The sequence below is a fragment of the Cupressus sempervirens genome, chromosome 6, assembly GCF_028749045.1.
Source record: "Cupressus sempervirens isolate cs-2001-9-10 chromosome 6, ASM2874904v1, whole genome shotgun sequence".
In the NCBI taxonomy this organism is placed as follows: Eukaryota; Viridiplantae; Streptophyta; class Pinopsida; order Cupressales; family Cupressaceae; genus Cupressus; species Cupressus sempervirens.
In genome coordinates, this window is record NC_143123.1 from 21989044 (window position 1) to 22007553 (window position 18510).

The 18510-nt window shown below is 35.3% G+C and overlaps 1 protein-coding gene across 3 annotated transcripts in view; it reads right to left on the reverse strand.

Moving 5' to 3' along the window:
• Positions 1-8585: 8585 nt before the first annotated feature.
• LOC149550867 (proteinaceous RNase P 1, chloroplastic/mitochondrial-like) overlaps positions 8586-18510 on the reverse strand; it is a 58930-nt gene continuing 49005 nt past the window's right edge. For all 3 annotated transcript variants that reach the window (XM_089786450.1, XM_089786452.1, XM_089786451.1), the window contains 2 exons: positions 9626-9694; positions 8586-9484 (listed from right to left, as the gene is read on the reverse strand). In XM_089786450.1, the coding sequence (XP_089642576.1) occupies positions 9350-9484; positions 9626-9694 (204 nt within the window). In that variant the 3' untranslated portion in view covers positions 8586-9349. The remainder of the gene's footprint in view (positions 9485-9625; positions 9695-18510) is intronic.

An 18510-nucleotide genomic window follows, 5' to 3' on the forward strand; every position in this document is an offset into this window, starting at 1 on the left:
ACAAAAAAAAAAGCACTCCCAAAAATAATAAATACAAAGCAGTTTAAAACTCTGGGTATGATGCTAGATATTGGGTCCAAAATTATAGTCAATGACTCAGTAAAATATCGTGCCAATCAAAGAAGATTGATGAATTTGAATCAAACAGAGAAGTGCTAGCAACCAGTTCCTATGATATTGATGATTCATAAAATATCATGTCCATACAATGGATATAGATAGGGCATTAGAGACAATATATATACTCATTATTGATTGAATATAATTCGAGTCTATCCACAATGAATTGCACAGATTGATCAATATAACAATAGCATTACATACTAATAGCCATAGAGCCAACTCACAAGATCAAGATATACATGTGTCTTTTAACTATTGGAGGAACCAAGCTCATTACAAATTTTACCTTTTGAAATAAACAATATAATGATGCATGAAACATAGGAGCACATCACCTATCTGATATTTTGAATTAAGCGAATTAAGATTTTGGTGTACGACTTGGTGATAGGCCTATTTATACATGAACACTATTCTATCCTCGAGCACTCTTCAATTTGTGAGATAATATAATCAGAGATTCAAATCTTTGTGTTCGTACATAGTAATTCTATAAGAAATTATGGTCAAAGCATGTTTTCCACACTAACAAATTTTCTTGGCTCTAGAAATAAGGATAATTTGGTTAAGATCCTTATTTTATATCAAAGATAGCAATGATAGATGTTTATATAGTGTTATGGAATAAAGGAAAAAAAATAGACCAACAAAACATCATCCCCTATAAAAGTAGAGGGATAATGTGTTAGAAAGTAAAGTCCACCAAGATAACTGGTGGGGGTGGGGTGTGAATCAGTTATGCAATTAAAACAACTCTCAATATCCTTATTAATTCTGAAACATGTAAAACGATAGATGCAACAACCACAGAAAGATCGCCATATACAGTAACACAAGATTTGTTAACTAGGGAAACCCTTAATTAGAGGGAGAACCCCAGTGGGGATGATGCCCACAAAATGATGTACTAATATATAAGTTCCTTGTAAGATGATGGAACCTGTTAGAAGTCAATGAAATACATTTAGTACATATCAGTCCCTCTTAGGAGACTTTGAATTCTTGTTAGGAGATTCCAACCGTGTTAGGAGTTGTGCCAACCTTGATAGGAGGTGAATGGAAGACATAAGCTCCCACTATCCAAATAGCTCCAGGGCAAGACCACTGAAGTCACTGTCCAACTGGCCTTAGTACTATCCTTCTCAAACTAATACTAGTATACAACTATCCAACAACTTCTTGCTAAATACAATCACTATGTAAGCTCACTGTGCCTTAGCTACACCAAACACTTCTCTGATCAAAAGATATTCGTTATTAGGTTCACTGGATCTCACATACAAGTTCACATACTCATATTACACAATATCTGCACTGGATGATTACAACCAAAGAAATCATACTTCCTTTATACCAAGTCCTAAAACAAATTATTGAGTCAGCTTTGAGGCTTTCCCGATTTACAATAATAATATAGGACCATCTTAAGATATTACATTTACATGTTACATTACATCTTTACACCTTTCACAATTACAAACTGTCAGCTCGTAGTCTTCAAAACTCTTCACTTGATGGTCATCAGGATGTGCGCGCTTGACCACCACATCTTCATCATATCTTCTACCTATGTCCAAGTCCACATAACCATATTCTATCTCTATTAGGAGATATAATCAAAACATCAGTATTATCCATAAACTGTTTGAACACTATCTTCACTAAATCCATCATATATTTGTCCAATCTTCATGTTTCCATAGCCCTCTAAAATGTAGCATCTAGAAAATCTATAGAACATAAATGCAACTGCATGTAAACTCATCCACAATCCATGAACCTCAAAAAACCAAGCTGTGTTTGTTACTTTGTCAGTTTTCACATAATAACCAAGATGTTGACATCAATGACAAACTTTGTCATGAGTGCAACCCACAACCTCTAAATCATGTCTCCAACAATGCTAGGATACTCCCCCATAGGAATACCATCAACATTCATGCTAACATAAGGCCCAATAGAAACATATCAAGTTAAACACTATTAAACAAAACAAAACAAAATAAATGATCATCATCGATCATAGAAGTATAACCACCACAAGGAAAATTGTCTATAAGTGACACTAGAGAAGGTAAATTTTAGTGAGACAATGAAGCAGGCTTGATTCATCCCCCATTGGAGGTGATTTCTCTTCGGGGACTACAAGGAATTTTGCTAGGATTTAACCTTATTCTCGAGCACCACAATTTGGGAGAGATGTTCGTAGATTGTTGATTTTTATGGTACAATTGACATCATTCTTTGGAGCAACAAACACTTCAGACTCGAGTGCACCCTTTGAGCAAATTTCCATTGTCTTCAAGAAAAATAAATTGGTTGTCATAAAATCAATAAAGAGAAGTATTTCATGCTCTTGAACAATGTTCATAATTTTCTTACGTAGTTAATTCATGCTATAACATTAGGACAACAAATCTTGTATGCTTCTATCATTGATATTTCCCTTCAAGATGGTTTAGTTTTATGAATTATTTGAAAACTCTCTCTGAAATGCTCTTAGGACGAGTCAAGAAGCATAAGAGATTGCATTTAAGGGAGAATGAACTTGATGCTTGCAGTCCTGGGATTGAGTTGATGGCTGAAAATGTTTCTTTGAAACATTCAAAGGGAGTTTGATAGAAATTTTCAGAAGCAACCTTGGATGAGATGATCAAGAGGTTAATGCAAGAACTTGATCTTCAAAGAAAGCAACTAGAGGATTTGCTTCAGTTAATAGTTGAGGATCTGGATCATATTGGTTCGAGAGGTTAAAAAAACCATGTGGAGATGGTTTCTCTAGTGACCAAGAAGTTATAGCACTTAGAGGACTATGATTCATATGATGAAGTTCCATGCATGTAGGCTAGAAGGCCTTTGTACAAATATATTGGTCATGTCATTCCTAGGTAGATGGACACTTGTTGGATCAAGGAGCATTCAAGAAAAGAGCTTGATGTAGGCTAAAGAATAAAGACACAACTTGTTGCCATGAGGTAGAAGGTTGATATCAGATTTAGAGAAAATTTGATAGTTCATTAGAAGCAACCTTGGATGAGGATGTCAGAAGGTCGTCATTAGATTCAGAGGGAGTAAGAGAAAACATCAAAAGCAACCTTGGACATGGATGTCTAAAGGTTGATATCTTCTTAATGAGTTCTTCTCTATGAGGAAGAAGTTTGTGGTGCAACCTCTTGTTGATGAGTTCTTCTCTATAAGGAAGAAGTTTGAGGTGCAATTCCTTGTAAAGCATTCTTCTCCGTGAGAGAGAAGTTTGAGGTGAAAGCCCTTGTTCCACCCTCTTATATGGTTTATGGAAGATGTTGTGTGTGTGACGCTTTGACAATGGTACGTGAGAGAGTCTATGGTGAATTTCTTTGTAAATGTGAAATGAATGTCTTTGTGACGTGACAACCTCACCACGATAAGACATTTGTACACTGTTACCTTCATTCTAAGGCGACTATCTCATAATGATGGATGATATCTACACATGTAACGGATATTCATTACTTCATGGGATATTTTAAAATTCTTTATGGTGGGTAACACATGTGGTGGTATCCAAGGACATGCCATAAGGTAATTTTCTAAATCCACTATGGTGGTTATTTGAGGAAGATGCCATGTGGTAGATATATATTGTTCAATATCACTTGAGGTGGTACTCGATGAACTTAATATAATGGTAAATATCTATTGTTCAATATCACTTGAGATGGTATCCAAGAAACTTAAAATAATGGTGTATATCTAATGTTCAATGTTAATGTTTGGTAGATTCTATCGGATAACTCTATGGTTTTATATATATATAAAATTAAGTTTGTATTATTAATCATTTGTTTATTGAATAGACATGTCTATTCATTCACCCATGCTCAATATAAATGAGAGGATGTTGCATATGAAAAATATATACCTGATTGCAAAGCAATGCCATTACATTTGTAGTAGATCCTGGAAACTTAACATGGTATTAGAGCCTACTGTAGACGTATGGAAGAAGAAAAAAAATTTGATGTCACTTTGGCTATTAAAACCTTTGAGAAGTTGCTAAGACCAAGGAATGCTCAGACTTGTTTGTGTTCAATTGTACCAAAGTCAGAAACGCAAGGTTCCATGGAGGATTCCAGTAAGACTTCATTGCAAGTAATGTCCCAACAGATCATAAGCGTGATGAAGATACACTAAGGCATGCAAAATTCCTTGCTCGAGCTTGTAGTGTATCGTCCATTGTAAATTTCTTGTCTTTTTCACTACACAAATTATGTCGTAAGCTTTCGTCTTCCACATAAACATTGGAAAATATCTAACAGCACATTAAGATACCTTGATAAGAAAAGGTCTTAGAATGAATTCATTAAAAGGTAAGCGACCTTTCATTGGCTCGATTGGTTCCCGCAAGTGAGAAACATGCTTAAAGACTATGCTCATTAGTGGAAAATAAATTAATGCTTCGTATTGGAGGCTCATGCTATGGATAGGGAACTCAAAGGCAATATTATGCAGTGAATTGAGCCTCTGCAATAACAATGACATTCATGATTCAATATGACCAGCCGATGATATTGTTCCTAACGATGCATTCAAATACCTATATCTCTGGTGTATCAAATGTGTCGCAACATCATGGCAATTCAAATTAGATTAGTGAAATGAGACAACACTCCTATTATAAATGAAGATATTGTATTTGTGGATATTGCACCTCTTTGAACTGGTGCCATGAGCTACTTTGTAATGAATTATTATCATGTTTTTGAATGCATTATCATATATGGAGCTTAAAATTTTGGAGTATCGTGCTATCTCCTGGGAGGAATTTTCTCCATTTGTGACTAGCAACTATGATTTTCGTGTGCGAACCCTGCTTGACGTAGAACCAAATTACCAGCACAAATGTGTAAATTCTAGAGAAAGTCATTCATTTGAATGAGCGATGAATGTAGAATTTAGTAAAATCAATTACGATTAAGGGGGCTTGAATTGACAACGATTTACAAGCAAAGCAGAGGAAGATATTAAAAGTTGAAACATCAACACTTTATTGGTGCATCCCTCAAACACATGGAAAATACTTTGTTTGATGTCGAGTATGATGGGACATAGTAGAACTTTCAACCAAGCTTGCCAATATATGGAGTGACTATAGCCACTACCTTGGAAAGGTATGGTAGTTTGAAGATCAGTATAATATTAAATGTTGAATTTTAAATTCTAATGTTATTATGAGATATAAATAATATTAGAAATAAGAATAAGATAAAACTACTAATATTCTTATTTGATTTTTCTATGAGTTATTTGCCTTGATCTTTTCCTCTAAGAATGTTCTTGCAAGAAAAAGAGGGAGATTAAGATTCAGAGGGAGAAGACTGAGGATGTGATTTGGTTAACCTTCAGTGAACCCGACCTTATTGATTAAGAGGGATTATACCATGATGAGATGGTTTCTCTAATGATTAATAAGTTGTTACAGTCAAAGAGGATTGTGACCATGTGACATATATATGGGCCTATCCCCTGTGTGTATCATGAGGAAGTGACGACTTCCAAATGATCATCACTTGTATTTGGGAAAAGTTGTTGTAAGGTGACAATCTTACAATCAACTTGTATAATAAAATGAAATAAATTGAGAAAATGGTGAATATCTTGCATCTCAACATTCTGGGAGACCATTACTCTTAAAGTACTTGGTGAATATCATTGATATTCTGGGAGGCCAATACTCTTGATATCAAATGTGATATCTAAACGTTTTGAGTAAGTGGTGAATATCTTTGATATTCTGGGAGGCCAATACTCTTGATATCAAATGTGATATCTAAACGTTTTGAGTAAGTGGTGAATATCATTAATATTCTGGGAGGCCAATACTCTTGATATCAAAAGTGATATCTAAACCTTGTTTTGAAGTACTTGATGAATATTGGATGTCAATATTCTAGGAAATCAAGACTCTTGATATCAAATGGGATATCTTACCCTTTGTTTGAGTAATTGATGAATATCGTATGTTGATATTCTAGAGATCAATACTCTTGATATCATATGCGATATTAATTGTGGAAAACTTCTAAGATATTCTTATATTACCAATGGTGTAATATTTGTTTTGTGTTTATCCTCCCTTACTAAGAGGGAGTGTTAATGTTTGGTAGCTTTTGTTGGATAACTCTATGGTTATTCATATAATTATATATGAGATATATTATTATGTGAGGTATAAGCTTATTATATATATATATATATATATATATATATAACATAATTAAGTTTGTATTATTAATTATTTGTTTTTTGAATAGACATGTCTATTCATTCACCCATGCTCAATATAAATGAGAGGATGTTGCATATAGAAAACATATACCTAATTACAAGGCAATGCCATTACATTTGCAATAGATCTTGGAATCTTAACATTCAATATCACCTAAAGTGGTATTTAAAGAACATAACAAAAATTTAATGTTTAATATTACATAAGGTGGTATCCGAAGAACATACCATAATGAAAAATATGTAATGTTTTGCATCACAAAATATGACATCCGAAGAACATACCATAATGCTAGATATCTAATGTTCACTATCACATGTGGTGATATCCAAGAACATAATGTTCAATATCACTTCAGGTGATATACAAGAACATAAAATCCATTGTGATGTTTATGGTGAACCATAATGATGCAATCATTATGATTCAACCTAATATGAAAGTATCCCTAGTTAAGAGGGAATGTTGAAGTTAGTTTCAGGAGCCTTACATATCCAATTCACAATGATGTCTCAAATAATACAAATTACTAATTGAGACATTAATTAATTAATAATATATATTATTATAATATAACAATTATATTTATTATTTTAGTATAATTATTATATTAATAATATTATCGAATACTATAATAGCATTGTGCTATAATTATTCTAATTAACTAAATAGGGCCAAGAGTGGTGACCCTTTGGTGAAGGGGCACCAACAATGTATAAAAAGGAAGACCAAATCTTCCTCTTAAATATGTTAAAAAGAATATACATACATAATCTGAAAATAATCAAAATTTTAACAGCTCAAAAAGGAGAAAAGCTTCCAACAATCAACAAGAATCAATGTAAACATGCTAATAAAGCAAAGTAGACCGCTCAATGAAAGGCAATTCAAGATTTTTGATAAAAATGAAATGCCAATTGTATTGACCACCTAGAATTCATGAAGACACAAATTGATGCCTCTGTAATAAATCTCTTCTCTAGCAACTTAATTCTCCAATATGGGATGTAATCTCCTTGGTTCAGGCTTTGGTACCATGAAGAAACACGTAGGACACCATCATGGAGCTGCAAACTTAAGGGATTGAACCAATAAATAAACCACTACCAAAAAATGCTCGAGCAAGAACTCGAATAAAGAGAGAGATTGAACGATAGAAGAGTGCTTCAATAGATGTGAAATTGATATAGTACAATGTACAACAACCTTCTTAATGCAAGCAAGATGTGGGAGTAGGTAGGGTAACTACCCAAACATAACTAAAAAAGACCTAACTACTAAATATTGGTTACCTAAGGAAAATTAGTCAAACATAAACAGGTAAAACCTTGATAAGTAGGAGACACTTTCCACAGCAAGTCAAATTGTGATATTGCTATCAAGATTTAACTATGTAGCATTTAGGTCAAACTCATTGACCCATGTATCATGAGTAGCGATTCACACATGAATCTGTCTCTCATGAGAACAAATGGAACACTTAGTACTCAGACCTTCTCCTCTGTGAGCGTCACGTAGATCCAATGAATACTAAGTGTTCCATTTATTCTCATGAGAGACGGATTCATGTATGAATCACTACTCATGATACATGGTCCCGATGCTTCACCTCTGTGAGCATCACCTAGATCCAATGAGTGCTAAGTGTTCCAATTATTCTCATGAGAAATGGATTCATGTGTGAACCACTACTCATACATGGGTCAATGAATTTGACCTAAACACTACACGGTTAAATCCTGATAGCAATATCATAGGTAAAACCTTATTTGCTCCCGCAAAATGTTGCCTTGTAGTTTTTATAGTCATCTGCTATTTCAGGTTTTTTGTCTATGCCTTTGACAAGACTATTGGCATGTAGGACACATTTTTAAACAGTCAATGTTTCCCATTGAATTTCAAATGAGGTTAATGTATTTCACTTGTGTCCATAGTCACTGTAATTCCAAACATCTATTAAATGTTTCATCTTGTTTAACTTAGATATACATCACAAACATCTTGGAGCATCTGCACCAGATAATGAATATAGCTTAATGACCTGTTCCCTGATTATTTATTTTTAGCAACACTTTGATAAATTACTGTTTTCAATCCTTTTTAAAACTTGTCATGCTTTGCATGAAGCATCATGTTTTTCAATTGAAAAGGAACTTTTACTGGCTAATTTGCAATATGCAATGTAATCAGCAAGTTGCACATCAACAATTTTTTGATTTGATGGATTTCTTTGTTCAAAATATCTGAAAATTTGGATACACTGGGACCAAGGTTACAGATTGCTCTGAAGAAAAGGGAAGCGACAGATGCAACCAAAACAACTTAGCCATTACTGATTGCAAACTGGTCCATTATAAAAACAGCATTTGATCATAGAATGGTAGAAATGAAGGTGACTTTTAGGCCCTGGTCTAACCAGCAAGCCAACTTGGAGCATGAGAAACCCCTTTGAAAAAGGAGCACAGAGGTTTTTAGTTTAGCCTAATGACCAAACTCTGAAGTAACCTGGGGGTTGCCAATCCACCTGCACCATGCAGAGAACTACAACTTTAAGAATCTTTACAAAGGTGCCAACGTTGGGCTATAGATATATCTCACCCATCAAATATAGAAATATTGCACTCATCAAATTTGGAAATTGTTAGAAAAGTCTATATGGTTTTGCAAAGTCTTGATATTGTTAGTGTTACTGAAGCAGGAAGTCAGCATGCAGGTGGCACCAAATTGTGTTCTCTCTGGTTTTAATTGTTAGTATATTGACTTGAAAGGGATGAACTACTTTATTAATTCCCCAATCCAGATGTGATTGAAGCAGATTCAGTAGGCAGATCTTGAAATAGAATCTTTTCATGTTGTTGTCAGCTCTTGAGACCTTAGTAATGTCAAAATCCACATCCGAGTCACAAGTCACCATTCCATAAGCATGTTCAGGTTCTGGGAGTTTGGAATTTTGTTAACTTATTTTTGGGATTCCTGACTACGCTGCCTCGTTTCTTGAGCCTTAACAGGCCTTCTAATGCAAAGCCATTTCCTTGAGATTTGAATTTCATCTCCCCCTGTTATGGGTATGTGCCATGATCCTCTTTCAGACTCCTATATCACAATTGGAAAGGCTGTTATAGTACCAACTGGAAACTGAAATAGATGTTAGAAAGCTCATTCATAAATATAAGAAGAAACTACACACTGAATACTAAAATAGTCTACCTCTTTCTACTGATATCTGAAACATACCTGAATCACAACTGAATACGGAGGTGGCATGTACAACTCTGGACCTTGTGTGGTGAAGGAGAATCGAACCTGAACACTCAACCATATGAAAACATGTAGGAACAAATGGTCACAAACAATATTAGATGTAGAATTAAACACTCGTGTTACATCCTAATATTTGGCTCAATTTTAATAGTTACTCTATAGCCATTGAGGCTTCATGCAAAGTTGAATGATAGGTTAAATTAGTTATTCATTATGGTTTCATGTGAAAATAAAGTGTTGGTTATTCGTTATCATTTCATGAGAAGATGGAATAGTGGTTAATTGTTACGATGATATATGAATTGGAAATGGTTGGCTAATATGATCATATGCTATGATAATTTTGATTTCATAAAAAGATGAGAAATATGTTATTACCATGATAAATTTCTCTTGTAGGAAGTGACGAAGGGGGGAAGCATTGCCAGAAAAAGAATGGGCATGAGGGCACCACCTACCATTGAGAAAAAAGGTACGAGTCCTAAAACACCATGGATAGGAGAAAATCAGACTAGGCAAGCAAGAGTATACCAAGCGATCACCATGAGCTAACCGGGACAACACATTTAATAAGAAAATAAAAGTATTCACTTGAGCATGATATGGACTAAGAACAATTGTAATATATATTAATTATCATTATGATTATCATTAGGAGTAAAATTATTATTCCCTGCAATGCCAAATATTTTTATTGTTACGTCCACCCATTTTGGCATTGTTTTAATATTGTTATTTTGTGCCATCGGCCCTTTGTTTTTCCAGCGGCCTATATTTAAATTCTTCTGTCAGGCCTTTATATTTCTTTTCTAGTGGCCTTAATTGATATTGTTTCCGTCGGCCATTTGTCTTTCAGCCCATTTAGTTCTATGACTCTAAAAAATTAAGCCAAGAAACATAACTCATTTTTTTGTCACTTTTCCGCTCCTTGCTCATAACTCCATTCTTGAATCGAGCATGCGATTAAAATGGTAAGCACTCTCCATTTATGTGATTCTCCTTCATACTAGCAAAAAGGCATTCCATGTCTGAGTTTGTTATGTTGGTGACTATTTTCCCTATTTGTGTTTGCTTACATATTGCCGTTTAATTCTTACCTACAATTGCAACTCGCCATCATTCCCTTTCAGTAATTTGCATTCAGGGTGTTGTTGATGCCCCAATGAGAATTGCATCCATACCAGGTGGGTTTATAACTGGGATTCATATTGCTACCTACGATTTTCAAAATGGGTATCTACATATTGCTCCATATTGAGATTTGTGATTGCAATTGCCATTTTCATATCAGTACCACCGCATCCGTAGTGCCATTGACACATACCTGTGTCTTGCATTTTATATTTGCCAAAGTTTCATTATAGAGAATTGCATACATAGTGTTGTTGATTTATATGTGTATTGCATCCATATGGAGACCTACAATTCGTAGGAGGCCTGGTATACTAGAGTCTGGGAGCCGTGCTAGGCAGTGCAAGTTTCCACTAGCACTTGAGGATGATAATACCTCTATTATGTCGTGCATTCTTTCTAAGTTTTTCTTGCCACTTTGTTATATAAGGCTATGGAAGTTCTAGTTTGGTATTATGAAATAAACATTGCTATATATATTAGATAGAGCCAAATGGACTAGGTCCAAATTGAATGTCTTGATTTCATAAGACAAATTGATTAAATGCATGTGAGATGGGTCGGAATTTATCTATTGATTACTATTATGATTATTCTCTCTGAACTTAAATTAAATTGGAAGGATTCCAACTTTGTGCAACTTATACAGGGGCATCATCTATATGCCCTTAAGTAAAAGAGAAGGCACACTCAGAGTCAAGTAACTGCTCTGAAAAGTCAACATGAACTTTTCTTTTATGAATCTGTTATAAACCCAAGTTGGGTGAGAAAATCTTGATTGTGGTAAACAGAGTTTAATCGAGAATCTTAGACAGCTACAGTAGGATTCATTGGGGATGATCAAAAAGGTCAAGATGAAGGGTGTGGACTAATAACAATTTTTTTTGTGATTATAAATTGTAAGACCAAAGGGTGGTTAATCGGTTTTGCATGAAGAAGGAAATGGAGTTAAACAAATAAACCAAACCAATTCAGCTCATGGTGGTCTAAGGGTATGATTCTTGTTCTTAAGCCAGTTGTGGAATGACACTCTAACACCGGGATGCTTACTGGTAGGACAGGGGTGTCTCATGCCTAATCTCGGGTAGGGAGGGCCTTTCTTAGTAGAAATTGTGTGGGGGTACTTAAGGGTTCATGGTTGGGAGGTTAAGCCCCTGACAATGCTTCTCCTCCCCACCAGATGCCAAGACTTGCACAAAAGAGCGATATGATCTGCATTCAATCATCTTCTATTAACATGTATTTTACTTTCATGAAATTGCAATTCCAGTCAAAGATATGTTTAGACGATTAATATCGTTAAATCAATTATTTTCCTTTTAATTGTTTAGGATTCAGTTATTCTGTTGTAGCCGTTGATTCTCTTTCATTGAAATATGTAAAGTAGCTGTTGTAACTGCCTTCTCATGCTCATGAATATGAAATGTAACTGTATTCAATGATATGATAGTTTTTATTTAAGGCTAAGGGAAATGGGTTGTTACATCATGAGTGCATAATGTATAAATACATATGCAGTTACTACACCTAGATTATATCTGGACAGATTCAGGTCTAAGCAAATCACTATTAGTATCTTATGAAATGAAAATATGTTCGTGACAACTTACTAAACAAATCAACTAAAAGAAAAAGTTCTAAAACTATCAGAAAGCGGAAAAAAAATATTCATGGAAAAATCTAATCATTGAACAATGAAAAGCTATTAGAAATCAAACAAATGACAAGTCAAACCAGATAGATGCAGTTTTCATTAATAGGTTTCTAGCTTAGATTTTCAAGAAAATAGACAAAGTTTAAAGCAGTAAGATAGAAGCTGAGAATGAAAATAAAAGGGTTGTGCTGAAATGCTTGAGCCAGTTCTTTCTGAAAAGTCATGGCTTCTTATGCATGCAAATTGTATCCTGCAACTCTAGAGAAAGAACTTCAATGTCTAAATTTTCAGGACGTTAGGCCAGTTCAGATTGACAAGGTAAAACTCATGATCAAACTATAGACAATTATGTGTCAATTGACAGGAGTAGGCACCTCTTCTATGCTTCTGCCTCTGTCAGGCCAAGGAGAGTATTCCTAGAGAACTTGATAGGACAATTGAAGAGAAATGAAAAACAATTCACATGTCTTTGAAACACCTCATACATAAGAATATCCCAAAAGAAATTCATTAAGCACCCATTGTGCTTGATTGCAGGTCTTGCAGACCAAAGATTTCTTATTAGCAGATTACCATCAGTATCAGGTTACAAATTCAACTCAAGGTGAAAAGTTGATTCATATTTTCAAATACAAAACCCTTTATGGTTTCTCTTCAAGTGGAACTTAGAACCCCAAAACATACATAGCACAAGGAGGACGATTCATTGGTATGAAAGCTTGAAGCCTTACCTTATCCCCACCCATTCATCCTCCACTAAGGCTGACACAGTCTCTAGAGGAGGCATTTCAGCCTTATAATCTGCTGTGGTATTTCATATGGGCTGTTATACTTTCAAAAGGGCACTGTACAAAGCTAGAGTGAGCAGAGGAAGGATTTTTGATTAGCGGTTGACTAGTCTTTAGACCAGGTGAGCAATTATTTAATTAAACATTAAGTTTTCATTGTTGGGTGCAATTTTGACCTCGTGGAGGAATTTTGGACACTAGGTGGAATTCCTTAAGCATCAAGAACTAGCAGTCTAGAGTGCATATGAGACTAGATGAAGTATTTTTATAGATTTGCAAAATCCCATGCTATGATGGAAATGGTGTTCTTGGGAAAATATAATGGTAGGTAGTAGGTAGATTTTGCGACTTTGAAAAGAATCCTTACCAGCACAGGATTTGCACTGCAGGGCACATTTGAGGCCTTGTCAAGGATTTTTACATTTTTCAAATTTTCTCTAATTTAGTGGAATCCATGTGCAAGGGCACACTTTAGCCTTGGAAGGAATTTTTTTAATTTGGAAACCACTCCTTGCCCGAGGAGGAGTTGCACCCAAGAGAACCATCTAGCATGTGTGGAGGAATTATCATTTACTTAACCATTTTCTTGCATCCCTCCACATTCCTGAATCAAGACTTGGTCATTTTCTCATTTTCACTCAACTTATACCCTTTCCAACTTGGCCCCACTTGAGAAGGTGTGACTGAACCTTTTTTTTCTGCCATTTTCACCTCCTCTCAATCAATGTGTGGACGATTTTTCACACTTTCAATCTTGGGCATTTATGATCAAAGACTTCTTCATACTCTGATTTTTCATGCCCTTCCTCTTTTGGGTGCTTTTACAATGATGTTCTTCAGACTTAGCCCTTTTTTTTCCTTTTCATGCCTTTCCACTTTTGGATATTTCAAGGATGTTCCAGAATTACTGCATTTTCAGGATTAACTGCTTGACTTGTTCAACTTTTCATATTTAGAATCAGACATTGCCCTGCTTGTTTCTCTGCTAGTGTCCATTACCCTTGATTGTTTCATCATTCTCAACATCACCGATGACACTTCCCCACCACTTTGGGCTCCTTCAGAAGCCTCTTCAACCAAATCAATGTTGTCACCATGACTTATGCAATTGATAATATGACTTGGGTCTAATCAGACCACCCACTTCAAGTAATTGCTTGTCAGATATATAGATTCAAACTGTAACAAATGAATTTTCATAACCAATTTAAAACACCTAATAATCTGATTTAATAACTGATTCCATTTCACATGATAATGACTTCTATTAACTATGATAAAGTAACTGCTTTCTATTCTAACTGTAATTCATGTTCAGCTGATATAACGAGCTAAATAAATAAATGCAATGCTAACATTTTATCCATTTCTAATTGATAACATATTCAGCTGAAAATAAAGTAACGACTAACTTCTATATCAATGAATATATTCATTCAAATTATGCTATTAGAAAACTAAACTATCTTATTATTCTACTAAGGATTAAAGGTAAAAGTGTAAAGAAACATACAGAAATAACGGAGGAATACCTTTATCTTGTTGTTCAAGCCTCGACATTGGTGAGAGGAGAAGCATTGACATAGGCTTAACCTCCCAACCTCGGACCATACTTATCCCCACACATTCTATCTTAGTAGAATGAGCATCCCTACCTCAGGATCAGGCTTGGGATGTTCTTAAGTCCAGCCATCCAAGGTACCCGGTGGCTTGAGTGTCCCATCAGTTATACCTATATAACTGACGTCTATGGACAAACAAATGATCTCAAGATTGGCACATATGCCTATAACTACCTTGGCCAAGGATTTCAGTTGGGTTTGTGAACCCGATCACCACCACTCGACTTGTCAACAAATTCCATTACCAGGACATGCACAAGTTATTAAGTGTTTTCGTTACATAATTTTTCATATCCGATTTCATTCTTGGTTCTTGCAGGTTAACTCCACCTCTTCACCATTCATGGCTTCTTTGCCAGTGAATCCTAGGTGCTTGAAAGATTATGATCATTCTATTTACTTTACACCTCTTCACCTTTCATGGCTTCTTTGCCAGTGAATTCCTTGGTGTTTGTAAGATATGAGCATTCTAATATTATTCACACCTCTTCACCGATTCTATGGCATACTGTCGGTGAATTCCTTGGTGTTACAAATACTCTGAAAATGTTTTGGAAAATTCTACTAACACATGCATTAATGTTGATTCATGCAATTCAGTTTAAGTTTTCTATCATTGAAATTCATAAATGAGATAATCTAAAAGATACTCGTAATAAATCAGAAAGGATCTCAATGTATTACAGGGAAAAGTAATAGCAAAATACCAAAGATTTTCTCAGTCTACATGTAAATCTGACTAAGGGTGGATAGAAGGGAGTTATGCTCTTGAATACACATTTAATCTCAGCCTATTTGCTTATTCTATAGGCAGCAATATTATAATCAGTGGTAATCCGAACTATGATTGGCATTACTTCTTTGATATATTATTCAGCAAAAAGAAAAGGAAAAGCTGACCACAATCGGTCTTAGACTTAGTCGAGAATGTAAGACACGTGACCTGTGATTTTATGTGGCTCTTCCTCCTGCGGCTAGAACTCAGGTTCAATTGCTAGCTGATATTACAGTCGTCAGAAGAAATAAGCAAAGTTGGGAAGTCGGGGATGATAGAAAATACTGAAGATGTCTGGCTAAGATCATCCAAACTAGTCTTAGAATTAATTCGCAGTAGACAGAGAAAAGGAGAGGATAGCCGAATGGAAAAAGGAATGATCTCCAAAATCGAATCATGGCATTCTTTAATGGTTGTCCAAGTCTCCTCAGCTACCATCAGTTATCAAGATGACCATTCGAATACATCATAAATTCGAATTTGAAAAGGAGAGAAATAAAGAGGGAAAAGAAATAAGGAGTTGAAGAGTTTTAAACTTATTCAATTTATATAGGAAGAAAAGAAATATTCAGTTTCCATTTTCAGAGAAAAGATGGGGGAATTTTTGAAAAATGTCATGATAATCCTCCCAAGTGGCATTATCCTCAACATACTCGTCCCATTGGACCTTGCACTGACTCACCTCCCGATTTCGAAAGCGTAGCTTACGCACCTCGAGTATTCTGAGTGGTCTTACCTATACCACCCCTAGTTCTCGTACCTACAATAATTTCCAATCAATCATATGATCATGGTGGGTAATGTACTTTTAAAGATATGACACATGGAAGACATCATGCATCCTGGCAAGGGCTGGTGGTAAAGCAATCCTATAAGCTATTGGGTTCACAAATTCCAGTACTTCAAGGGGTCCCACATATCTCAGGGCTAATTTAACATTCTTGCCAAACTTGATAGTACTCTTCTGAGGTTTAACTCTTAATAATACCTTGTCCCCTAATGAGAATTCTCTAGGTGTTCTTCTGGCATCAGCATAACTTTTCTGTCTGTCCTTAGGGTCTTTTAATCTTTGACAAATCTGGATTACCTGCTCTTCCATCTCTTGAAGCATTTCAGATCCCACAATGATTCTATCTTCCAACCGATTCCAACTCACCGGAGTTCTACATTTACGACCATACAAGGCCTTAAAGGGAGCCATTTTAATGGTGGACTGATAGGAGTTATTATATGCAAATTCTACCAAGGGTAAGTATGTTTCCTATTGGTACTGTCGGTCCATACAGTATACTCTCAGAAGATCTTCTAGTACTTGATTTTTCCTTTCCGTTTGACCATCTGTCTCAGGATGATAAGCTGAACTAATGTTTAATTTAGTACCCAAGGCTGAAAATAATGTTTGCCAAAATCTGGAAGTTATCCTAGCATCCCTATCGGAAATCAGAGAAAAGTTAAAAGAATCCTTCAAAGAAAAGTACACCTATTTAAAGAATTATCAAGATGTGTTTCCAGAAGAATTTCCTGGACTACCCTCTTCCCGAGCATTTGATTTCACCATAGATTTGATACCAGGAGCAGAACCCATATCTCGGGCACCATATAGGATGACAACTATAGAATTAATGGAATTACACATCCAACTTCAAGATATGCTAGATAAAAAATTGATCCGGCCCAGTGTCTCACCATGAGGAGCCCCAGTACTGTTTGTGAGGAAGAAGGATGGAACCATGAGATTATGTATAGATTATAGAATGCTCAATAAAGTCACCATCAAAACCGGTACCCATTACAAAGGATAGATGATCTCTTTGATCAAATGAAGGGCGCGATAGTGTTTTCAAAAATTGACTTGAGGTCAGGGTACCATCAGCTTCGTATAAAGGATGAAGATATACATAAAACCGCATTCAGAACTAGGTATGGACATTACGAGTTTACAGTATTGCTATTCGAGTTAACCAATGCCCTAGCAACTTTTATGAACTTAATGAACAACATATTTCAAGACTGCCTGGATAAGTTTGTATTGGTCTTCATAGATGACATTTTAATATATTCTACGAACGAGGAAGAACATTAAAGGCATTTAGAAATAGTTCTGCAAAGATTAAGAGAACATAAACTGTATGAAAAACTATCTAAGTGTGCTTTCTATCAAAAAGAAATTTAGTATTTAGGGCAAATTATATCAACTCAGGTTATAGCAGTAGATCCATCAAAAATAAAAGTAATTAAGGAATGGCCTATACCTAAAAATGTATCCAAGGTTAGGACCTTTATGGGATTAGTAGGGTTCTATAGAAAGTTTGTCAGAAATTTCTCAAGGATAGCCTATCTGATCACCTCGCTTTAGAGGAAGGGGAAGAAATTTATCTGGACAGAAAAATGTCAATCAGCCTTCGAGTTTCTAAAAGAAAAACTAACTACAACACCTATACTAAGGGTACCTGACCCACAAAAGTAGCTCGTAATTATAATAGATGCATCCGAGAAGGATTAGGTGTGTTAATGCAAGATGAATAGGTTATTGCTTATGAATCTAGGAAGCTGAAAAACTATGAGCAGCATTACGCACCCCACGATCTTGAATTAGCAACAATTGTGCATGCCTTGCAAATGTGGAGACATTACTTAATCGGAAAACCTTTTGAACTTAGATCCGATCATCATGGTTTGTAGTATATTTTCACCCAACCAAATCTAAATGCTAGACAAAGGAGGTGGCTAGAATTTTTAGCAGATTACGAGTTCGATATAATTTATATTAAACGCAAGGAAAACAAGGTGGCAGATGCCCTAAGTCGGAGAAGACGCATCTCTGCAATAACTACTGTAAACTTCAGGTTAAGGGATCAGATTTTACAAGACTTAGAACGTGATGAGTT